The 12232-nt window shown below is 44.5% G+C and overlaps 1 protein-coding gene across 1 annotated transcript; it reads right to left on the bottom strand.

Moving 5' to 3' along the window:
* Positions 1-5514: 5514 nt before the first annotated feature.
* On the bottom strand, positions 5515-12232 carry LOC124034991 (agouti-related protein-like). The gene is made up of 4 exons (XM_046348377.1): positions 12115-12232; positions 10344-10780; positions 9773-9879; positions 5515-6300 (listed from the first exon to the last, which is right to left on the bottom strand). The coding sequence occupies exons 2-4, from the start codon at positions 10480-10482 to the stop codon at positions 6109-6111; spliced, it is 438 nt and encodes a 145-aa protein (XP_046204333.1). The 5' UTR covers positions 10483-10780; positions 12115-12232; the 3' UTR covers positions 5515-6108.

Genomic DNA, 12232 nt, shown 5'->3' on the forward strand with positions numbered 1-12232 from the left:
GTAAACAACTATTATGAGAATGATTATTGAAAGACCCCTAAATAACTCAACTACAGTATATTCATCGTCACTATCAAAGTCATTCGAAAGGACGAGGAGGAGTAGTAGGAAGGATCGGAGGACCAATGCGCAGCGTGGCAAGTGTCCATAATATTTAATAAGAATCATGAACACTGAACAAAACAATAAACGACAACGTGAATTAACTCAACCGAAACCGTTGCGCGTGGACCAAACGCTGACACGGAAAACAAACACCCACAACTCAAAAGAGGAACCAGGCTACCTAAGTATGATTCTCAATCAGAGCATCAAGAGTCACTGCATCTCAGTGCTAGATGGCGTCACTACAGACCCTGGTACAATTAAAGGCTGTATCACAGCGTTCTAAGTCACTACTTCTCAGTGCTAGAGGCGTCACTACAGACCTTGGTTCAATTCCAGGCTGTATCACAGTGGTCTAAGGTACTGCATCTCAGTGCTTGAGGAGTCACTACAGACCCCGGTTCCATTCCAGGCTGTATCACAACCAGCTGTGACCAGGAGTCCCATAGGTCTGGCCTTGGTAGGCCGTCATTGTGAAATAAGAATTTGTTCTAAACTGACTTGCCTGTCTTCCCATAAACCCCCTGGGTTCAAATACTATTTAAAATCATTGAGCTGAATAGTTGAGCTGAACAACAGAATAGTTACAAAAAAAAGGCAAACCTTGTCCAACTAGGCTAGATTAAACGCTCAAGGGTATTTGACAGATATCAAATCATGTTTGAACCCAGGTCTTATTGAGAAGAAGATGTTTGATGTGTTTATTAGTGATGTAGTGAGGGTGTCAGCTGGTGGCCTACAAAGCCCAGGGAGACACAAAGCATAAAGACTGCCTTGTTGACTCACCACATCAGACTTTGGTGTCATGTGAAGAGAACCAGTCGGGATACGCTGGGGAAATACCCAGAGTGGTTGTCTCAGGGTGTTAGAGAATACCCAGAGTGGTTGTCTCAGGGTGTTAGAGAATACCCAGAGTGGTTGTCTCAGGGTGTTAGAGAATACCCAGAGTGGTTGTCTCAGGGTGTTAGAGAATACCCACAGTGGTTGTCTCAGGGTGTTAGAGAATACCCAGAGTGGTTGTCTCAGGGTGTTAGAGAATACCCAGAGTCATTGTCTCAGGGTGTTAGAGAATACCCACAGTGGTTGTCTCAGGGTGTTAGAGAATACCCAGAGTGGTTGTCTCAGGGTGTTAGAGAATACCCAGAGTCATTGTCTCAGGGTGTTAGAGAATACCCAGAGTGGTTGTCTCAGGGTGTTAGAGAATACCCAGAGTGGTTGTCTCAGGGTGTTAGAGAATACCCAGAGTGGTTGTCTCAGGGTGTTAGAGAATACCCAGAGTGGTTGTCTCAGGGTGTTAGAGAATACCCAGAGTGGTTGTCTCAGGGTGTTAGAGAATAACCAGTGTGGTTGTCTCAGGGTTTTAGAGAATACCCAGAGTGGTTGTCTCAGGGTGTTAGAGAATACCCAGAGTGGTTGTCTCAGGGTGTTAGAGAATACCCAGAGTGGTTGTCTCAGGGTGTTAGAGAATACCCAGAGTCATTGTCTCAGGGTGTTAGAGAATACCTAGAGTGGTTGTCTCAGGGTGTTAGAGAATACCCAGAGTGGTTGTCTCAGGGTGTTAGAGAATACCCAGAGTGGTTGTCTCAGGGTGTTAGAGAATACCCAGAGTGGTTGTCTCAGGGTGTTAGAGAATACCCAGAGTGGTTGTCTCAGGGTGTTAGAGAATACCCAGAGTGGTTGTCTCAGGGTGTTAGAGAATACCCAGAGTCATTGTCTCAGGGTGTTAGAGAATACCCAGAGTGGTTGTCTCAGGGTGTTAGAGAATACCCAGAGTGGTAGTGTTGACCTTTAGAGGGCAGTTGGCTTGACCTTTGAGGAGCAGTAGCGTTGACCTTTAAGGGGCAGTAGTGTTGAACTTTAAGGGGCAGTCGTGTTGAACTTTAAGGGGCAGTCGTGTTGACCATAAAAGGGCAGTTGACTTGACCTTTAAGGGACAGTAGCGTTGACCTTTAAGGGGCAGTTGTCTTGACCTTTAAGGGGCAGTTGTCTTGACATTTAAGGGGCAGTAGCATTGAACTTTAAGGGGCAGTTGTCTTGACCTTTAAGGGGCAGTAGCATTGACCTTTAAGGGGCAGTAGCATTGACCTTTAAGGGGCAGTAGCATTGACCTTTAAGGGGCAGTAGCATTGACCTTTAAGGGGCAGTAGCATTGACCTTTAAGGGGCAGTAGCATTGACCTTTAAGGGGCAGTAGCGTTGACCTTTAAGGGGCAGTAGCGTTGACCTTTAAGGGGCAGTAGCATTGACCTTTAAGGGGCAGTAGCATTGACCTTTAAGGGGCAGTAGCATTGACCTTTAAGGGGAAGTAGCATTGACCTTTAAGGGGCAGTAGCATTGACCTTTAAGGGGCAGTAGCATTGACCTTTAAGGGGCAGTAGCATTGACCTTTAAGGGGCAGTAGCGTTGACCTTTAAGGGGCAGTAGCGTTGACCGTATGTCTCCGATCCAGACTAGTGCGTTAGGCAGTGTGAGTGTGAGTGTGTTGCATGCCAAAGGAGATATCACCTAGAGGCTGCCATTTAGTGGTGATATCACCTAGAGGCTGCCATTTAGTGGTGATGTCACCTAGAGGCTGCCATTTAGTGGTGATATCACCTAGAGGCTGCCATTTAGTGGTGATGTCACCTAGAGGCTGCCATTTAGTGGTGATATCACCTAGAGGCTGCCATTTAGTGGTGATATCACCTAGAGGCTGCCATTTAGTGGTGATATCACCTAGAGGCTGCCATTTAGTGGTGATATCACCTAGAGGCTGCCATTTAGTGGAGATATCACCTAGAGGCTGCCATTTAGTGGTGATGTCACCTAGAGGCTGCCATTTAGTGGTGATATCACCTAGAGGCTGCCATTTAGTGGTGATGTCACCTAGAGGCTGCCATTTAGTGGTGATATCACCTAGAGGCTGCCATTTAGTGGTGATATCACCTAGAGGCTGCCATTTAGTGGAGATATCACCTAGAGGCTGCCATTTAGTGGTGATATCACCTAGAGGCTGCCATTTAGTGGATATATCACCTAGAGGCTGCCATTTAGTGGATATATCACATAGAGGCTGCCATTTAGTGGTGATATCACCTAGAGGCTGCCATTTAGTGGTGATATCACCTAGAGGCTGCCATTTAGTGGTGATATCACCTAGAGGCTGCCATTTAGTGGTGATATCACCTAGAGGCTGCCATTTAGTGGTGATATCACCTAGAGGCTGCCATTTAGTGGTGATATCACCTAGAGGCTGCCATTTAGTGGAGATATCACCTAGAGGCTGCCATTTAGTGGTGATATCACCTAGAGGCTGCCATTTAGTGGTGATATCACCTAGAGGCTGCCATTTAGTGGAGATATCACCTAGAGGCTGCCATTTAGTGGTGATGTCACCTAGAGGCTGCCATTTAGTGGTGATATCACCTAGAGGCTGCCATTTAGTGGTGATATCACCTAGAGGCTGCCATTTAGTGGAGATATCACCTAGAGGCTGCCATTTAGTGGTGATGTCACCTAGAGGCTGCCATTTAGTGGTGATATCACCTAGAGGCTGCCATTTAGTGGAGATATCACCTAGAGGCTGCCATTTAGTGGTGATGTCACCTAGAGGCTGCCATTTAGTGGTGATGTCACCTAGAGGCTGCCATTTAGTGGTGATATCACCTAGAGGCTGCCATTTAGTGGAGATATCACCTAGAGGCTGCCATTTAGTGGAGATATCACCTAGAGACTGCCATTTAGTGGAGATATCACCTAGAGGCTGCCATTTAGTGGTGATATCACCAAGAGGCTGCCATTTAGTGGTGATATCACCTAGAGGCTGCCATTTAGTGGTGATATCACTTAGAGGCTGCCATTTAGTGGTGATGTCACCAAGAGGCTGCCATTTAGTGGAGATATCACCTAGAGGCTGCCATTTAGTGAAGATATCACCTAGAGGCTGCCATTTAGTGGTGATGTCACCAAGAGGCTGCCATTTAGTGGTGATGTCACCAAGAGGCTGCCATTTAGTGGAGATATCACCTAGAGGCTGCCATTTAGTGAAGATATCACCTAGAGGCTGCCATTTAGTGGTGATGTCACCTAGAGGCTGCCATTTAGTGGAGATATCACCTAGAGGCTGCCATTTAGTGGTGATATCACCTAGAGGCTGCCATTTAGTGGTGATATCACCTAGAGGCTGCCATTTAGTGGTGATATCACCTAGAGGCTGCCATTTAGTGGTGATATCACCTAGAGGCTGCCATTTAGTGGTGATATCACCTAGAGGCTGCCATTTAGTGGAGATATCACATAGAGGCTGCCATTTAGTGGAGATACCCCCTAGAGGCTGCCATTTAGTGGAGATATCCCCTAGTATATGATGTAATGTATCATCACAGTGTGTTTATGAATCCTAGAGATATCCCCTAGTATATGATGTAATGTATCATCACAGTGTGTTTATGAATCCTAAAGGAGATATCCCCTAGTATATGATGTAATGTATCATCACAGTGTGTTTATGAATCCTAGAGATATCCCCTAGTATATGATGTAATGTATCATCACAGTGTGTTTATGAATCCTAAAGGAGATATCCCCTAGTATATGATGTAATGTATCATCACAGTGTGTTTATGAATCCTAAAGGAGATATCCCCTAGTATATGTTGTAATGTATCATCACAGTGTGTTTATGAATCCTAAAGGAGATATCCCCTAGTAGATGTTGTAATGTATCATCACAGTGTGTTTATGAATCCTAAAGGAGATATCACCTAGTATATGATGTAATGTATCATCACAGTGTGTTTATGAATCCTAGAGATATCCCCTAGTATATGATGTAATGTATCATCACAGTGTGTTTATGAATCCTAGAGATATCCCCTAGTATATGATGTAATGTATCATCACAGTGTGTTTATGAATCCTAAAGGAGATATCCCCTAGTATATGATGTAATGTATCATCACAGTGTGTTTATGAATCCTAAAGGAGATATCCCCTAGTATATGATGTAATGTATCATCACAGTGTGTTTATGAATCCTAGAGATATCCCCTAGTATATGATGTAATGTATCATCACAGTGTGTTTATGAATCCTAAAGGAGATATCCCCTAGTATATGTTGTTATGTATCATCGTCATAGAGACCATTTTTCTTTTCTATGACACAAAATAATTACTTTTTTTATTATTTCATTTTCATTCATAAGATACAATAAATTACTATTTGCACTGATTTCTTTAACTTACCCAGAGAGTGTTGGACTTTCAAAATAATGGCTGCCAATTTAATAAAAAGCTGTTTCCCTATTATGGAATATATATTGTCAACTACAGATATTTAAATATATATATATATATATATATATATATATATATATATATATATATATATATATATATATATATATATATATATAATTCATTATGCAAGTTTCACATACTGGAGTCTTAAACCATGTAGCAGAAACTGTTCTGCCTCACAATTTAACTACTGTTCAGACTCTGGGCACATGATGAACATACGGAACCTGATTCACTATTTAAAATCATTAAACAAAATTTTAAATGTCAACTTTTGATTTGAGTAATGTAAGTATTTTACATTCTGGCCTCTTTAAGAAATAAATATGTTCTCAGTTGTTTTTAAGATTAAAAATAATTAACAAAAAAAAAAAAATCTCAGCCAATATTTTTTTTAAGACAATTATATTACCTTTTTAGAGATTGATTTTGTCTTTCGACTTTCATTGAACGATAAATGTACACCCAACGTAACATCCATCTAACCTATCGGGAAAAAAATAAAATAAAAAATAAAACACAACCAGAGTTAACATCAAGAAGAAAAAACAACGTAACGAGAGTGTCCTATTGGCCGGTCTCACTGATGCATCCTGGGATGTATAGTCTGTGTTTGCGTGCTCATAAAATCAAGCCTTGCGGATATGGATTAGATACTGACTGTAGACTGGCAGAGAAAGGGGCCCCACCGTGAGAGGGGGCGTAGAGGGTTTTCTAGGAGTGTTTTAGGGACGCCGGTGAGTGCCGGCGCAGGCCGTCCTACGGCAGTAGCAGATGGAGCCGAACATTCTGGGGTAGCGGGTATCGCAGGGGTCGCAGCAGGGCAGCGTGTTACCCAGACAGGACTGCTGGTGGGGGATACAGCGACGGGGAGAACGCATGGCCCTGCTCTGCAGCTGCATCGCCTCAGCAACATCCTGGTGGATGGACAGACGAGACAGAACACAGACAGGGCCAATGTTAGACAGTGGAGGGAGGGAGGGAGGGAGGGGACCCATTACAGCAGGGCAGCGTGTTGAAGAAGAGGTACTAGCAGGTTTCTACAGCAGGGCAGCGTGTTGAAGAAGGGGTACTAGCAGGTTTCTACAGCAGGGCAGCGTGTTGAAGAAGAGGTACTAGCAGGTTTCTACAGCAGGGCAGCGTGTTGAAGAAGAGGTACTAGCAGGTTTCTACAGCAGGGCAGCGTGTTGAAGAAGAGGTACTAGCAGGTTTCTACAGCAGGGCAGCGTGTTGAAGAAGAGGTACTAGCAGGTTTCTACAGCAGGGCAGCGTGTTGCCCAGACAGGACTGCTGGTGAGGGGATACAGTGACAGGGAGAACTCATGGCTCTGCTCCCACAGCTGCACAGCCTCAGCCTGGTGGAATGCATGACCCAACCAGTTAGCCTGGTCCGACCCAGAAGGAGCCAGAGGGCAGGAGCCTCTGTTTCTATAGCGTGAGGCAGCTTGATGTTGCTTTGATGTACAAGTACAGCCTCTGGACAGAATGTTAGACAGTAGACACCACACATACAGACAGACAGTAGACACCACACATACAGACAGACAGATGGACACACACACATACAGACAGACAGTAGACACCACACATACAGACAGACAGATGGACACACACACATACAGACAGACAGATGGACACACACATACAGACAGACAGTAGACACCACACATACAGACAGACAGATGGACACACACACATACAGACAGACAGTAGACACCACACATACAGACAGACAGATGGACACACACACATACAGACAGACAGTAGACACCACACATACAGACAGACAGTAGACACCACACATACAGACAGACAGATGGACACACACACATACAGACAGACAGATGGACCACACATACAGACAGACAGATGGACACACACACATACAGACAGACAGTGGACACCACACATACAGACAGACAGATGGACACACACAAATACAGACAGACAGTAGACACCACACATACAGACAGACAGATGGACACACACACATACAGACAGACAGTAGACACCACACATACAGACAGACAGATGGACACACACACATACAGACAGACAGTAGACACAACACATATAGACAGACAGATGGACACACACATACAGACAGACAGTAGACACCACACATACAGACAGACAGTAGACACCACACATACAGACAGACAGATGGACACACACACATACAGACAGACAGTAGACACCACACATACAGACAGACAGATGGACACACACACATACAGACAGACAGTAGACACCACACATACAGACAGACAGTAGACACCACACATACAGACAGACAGATGGACACACATACAGACAGACAGTAGACACCACACATACAGACAGACAGTAGACACCACACATACAGACAGACAGATGGACACACACACATACAGACAGACAGTAGACACCACACATACAGACAGACAGTAGACACCACACATATAGACAGACAGATGGACACACACACGCACACGTTTGTTTTACTATCATTGTGGGGACCAAACAACTGATTCTCATTCAAAATCCATTTTCCCCAAACTCTTAACATAACCCCTAACTCCTAACCCTAAACCTTAACCCCTAGCTCCTAACTCCTAACCCTAAACCTTAACCAATAGCTCCTAACTCCTAACCCTTAACTCCTAACCCTTAACCCCTAACCCCTACCTCCTTACCTTAACTCCTAACCCTAACCCTAACCTCTAACCCCTAACTCCTAACCTTAGCCCTTAACTCCTAACTCTAACTCCTAACTCCTAACCCTAACTCTTAAACCTAACCCTAACTCCTAACCCTAACTCTTAAACCTAACCTTAACCTCTAACCCCTAACTCCTAACCTTAGCCCTTAACTCCTAACTCTAACTCCTAACTCCTAACCCTAACTCTTACACCTAACCCCAACTCCTACCCCTAACTCTTAAACCTAAACCTAACCCTAACTCCTAACTCTTAAACCTAACCCTAACTCTTAAACCTAACTCTAACTCCTAACCCTAACTCTTAAACCTAAACCTAACCCTAACTCCTAACCCTAACTCTTAAACCTAACCCTAACTCCTAAGCCTAACTCTTAAACCTAAACCTAACCCTAACTCCTAACCCTAACTCCTAACCCTAACTCTTAAACCTAAACCTAAACCTAACCCTAACTCCTAACCCTAACTCCCAACCCTAACTCTTAACCCTAACTCTTAAACCTAAACCTAAACCTAACCCTAACTCCTAAACCTAACTCCTAACCCTAACTCTTAAACCTAAACCTAAACCTAACCCTAACTCCTAAACCTAAACCTAACCCTAACTCCTAACCCTAACTCCTAACCCTAACTCTTAAACCTAACCCTTAACCTCTAACCCCTAACTCCTAACCTTAGCCCTTAACTCCTAACTCTAACTCCTAACTCCTAACCCTAACTCTTACACCTAACCCCAACTCCTACCCCTAACTCTTAAACCTAAACCTAACCCTAACTCCTAACTCTTAAACCTAACCCTAACTCTTAAACCTAAACCTAACCCTAACTCCTAACCCTAACTCTTAAACCTAACCCTAACTCCTAAGCCTAACTCTTAAACCTAAACCTAACCCTAACTCCTAACCCTAACTCCTAACCCTAACTCTTAAACCTAAACCTAAACCTAACCCTAACTCCTAACCCTAACTCCTAACCCTAACTCTTAACCCTAACTCTTAAACCTAAACCTAAACCTAACTCCTAACCCTAACTCTTAAACCTAAACCTAAACCTAACCCTAACTCCTAAACCTAAACCTAACCCTAACTCCTAACCCTAACTCCTAACCCTAACTCTTAACCCTAACTCTTAAACCTAAACCTAAACCTAACCCTAACTCCTAAACCTAAACCTAACCCTAACTCCTAACCCTAACTCCTAACCCTAACTCTTAAACCTAACCCTTAACCTAACCACCTAAGCCTTAAATAGCACACTGGCGAAGTGTCTGAATGTCCCTTCTTTTTACTATCCTTGGTAGAACGTCTGGTCTCCATAAGTACACAGTAGTGAACCCTAAACACACTGGTGTTCTACACCAGTGGACAAAACATTAAGGACACCACCTTAATGTTGAGTTGTACCCCCACCCCCCACCACCTGTCTCCTCCACTTCATCTACACTGGCTGAAGTGGCATCGATAAGGGATCATAGGTTTCACCTGGATTCACCTGGTCAGTCGTAGTAAGGTGTTTCGTAAACTCAGTGTACATCAACTCACATGATGTTCCCACCTGGATTCACCTGGTCAGTCGTAGAAAGGTGTTTCGTAAACTCAGTGTACACCAACTCACATGATGTTCCAGCCGTAAAAACATGTTGCACGCTGTCATACACAACGAGTAATGATTTAAATAGTATATTGATCCACCTCATCGTAGGTTTCCATGTCCATCAGCAGCTCCTCCTCCTTCTCCTCTTCCTCCTCAGACACTAAGCGAAAACCAACAGGATCCCCTCTAGAGAGAGAGCCTTTACCTGAGGGGAGAAACGAAAGGTCAATCAATCAATTAATCAATCAATCAGAATGGGATCGTCTCCTAGAGACGGAATGACTTCAATCGAAACGTTAGCCGGCTAACTGACTGATCCAGCTTTCTGGAACAATCCACTGCTAACTGACTGATCCAGCTTTCTGGAACAATCCACTGCTAACTGACTGATCCAGCTTTCTGGAACAATCCACTGCTAACTGACTGATCCAGCTTTCTGGAACAATCCACTGCTAACTGACTGATCCAGCTTTCTGGAACAATCCACTGCTAACTGACTGATCCAGCTTTCTGGAACAATCCTCTGCTAACTGACTGATCCAGCTTTCTGGAACAATCCACTGCTAACTGACTGATCCAGCTTTCTGGAACAATCCACTGTTCTTTCTCACCTGGACAGTAATCACCGTCTACCTAATTACAGAAAATGCAACAACAAAAAAAACTAACCTATATCGGAGAGGAAGGAGTCGTCGGTGCGTCTGAGGCCGGGATGGGAGTCGTCTAGACGAACGTTTCCATGAACCAGTCCTGTAGCCAGCTGGATCAGGCACAGGGTCCAGCAGTATGGGAATACTGAGTTGACCATGCTGATACACTACAACGCTTCACTGAGTGCTGCTTCACTGAGTGCTGCTTCACTAACGGCTGCTTCACTGAGTGCTGCTTCACTGAGTGCTGCTTCACTGAGTGCTGCTTCACTGAGTGCTGCTTCACTGATGGCTGCTTCACTGCTTCACTGAGTGCTGCTTCACTGAGTGCTGCTTCACTGAGTGCTGCTTCACTGATGGCTGCTTCACTGAGTGCTGCTTCACTGAGTGCTGCTTCACTGAGTGCTGCTTCACTGAGTGCTGCTTCACCGACGGCTGCTTCACTGAGGAAGAGAGCTGAGGAAGAGCCATGCATAGATGGGGGTTATGTCATTACAGTTAAATAACTTTGTTGTTTTGCCTAAAATCATTGACAAAGGACATTCATTCTAAATGTTTGAGGTATTCTACACAGTCTCTTTTCAAAAACTTAAATATTAAATTCTGTTTGAGCTATTTTAACCGTAATACACTGCAAAACAGCCTATTTGATTGTGATCTACAAGTGATGTGTAGAGATCTGAGAGAGTTGCAGATATTGTCATAATTTCTCCTCAAGCATTGTAACCGTTGGAACATCAGAGAACTACACACACACACACACACACACACACACACACACACACACACACACACACACACACACACACACACACACACACACACACACACACACACACACACACACACACACACACACACACACACACAGACACAGACACAGACACAGACACAGACACACACACACACACACACACACACACACACACACACACACACACACACACACACACACACACACACACACACACACACACACACACACACACACACACACACACACAGACCACAACAGCAGTTACATTAGACAAAGTGTCCAGTTGTTTGCGCTTGGCTGAACCTCAGAGGAACATACAGTATTAGATATTAGACAAGTCACATTTGTTTTTGTGTGTGTGTGTGTGTGTGTGTGTGTGTGTGTGTGTGTGTGTGTGTGTGTGTGTGTGTGTGTGTGTGTGTGTGTGTGTGTGTGTGTGTGTGTGTGTGTGTGTGTGTGTGTGTGTGTGTGTGTGTGTGTGTGTGTGTGTGTGTGTGTGTGTGTGAATGTGAGAGAGAGAGAAAGAGCGAATAAGAGAGAGTTAGAAAGACAGAGGACAGAAAGACAGGGAGACAGAGAGAGAGATACAGAGAAAGAGAGAGAGATAGATAGAGAGAGAGAGACAGAGAGAGATAGAGAGAGACCTGAGAGAGATAGAGAGAGACCTGAGAGAGATAGAGACAGAGTTAGAGGCAGAGAGAGATAGAGATGGAGAGAGAAAGCAACAAAGAGGAAGACCGAGAGAGACACAGAGAGAGATACAAGGAAAGAGAGACACAGAGAGAGATACAAGGAAAGAGAGACACAGAGAGAGATACAAGGAAAGAGAGACAGAGAGAGAGAGAGACAGAGAGAGAGATAGAGATAGAGAAAGAGACGGAGAGAGAGACAGAGAGAGATAGAGAAAGAGACAGAGAGACAGAGAGAGAGAGCCTGAGGGAGACAGCGAGAGACACAGAGAGATACAGAGAAAAGGGAGACAGAGACAGAGAGAGAGAAACACACAGAGCAGCTACTGGGTTGTTCAGCTCACCTGTGGCTCCGTGGACTCCTGTGTCTGCGAGTGATCCTCCCATGGTGAGACCAAGAGTCTCTTTATAAAGATGCCCTGAGGAGGGAAGGAGGGAGGAGGTAAGGAGGGATGAGGGAGG

The sequence above is a fragment of the Oncorhynchus gorbuscha genome, linkage group LG05 (assembly GCF_021184085.1).
Source record: "Oncorhynchus gorbuscha isolate QuinsamMale2020 ecotype Even-year linkage group LG05, OgorEven_v1.0, whole genome shotgun sequence".
In the NCBI taxonomy this organism is placed as follows: Eukaryota; Metazoa; Chordata; class Actinopteri; order Salmoniformes; family Salmonidae; genus Oncorhynchus; species Oncorhynchus gorbuscha.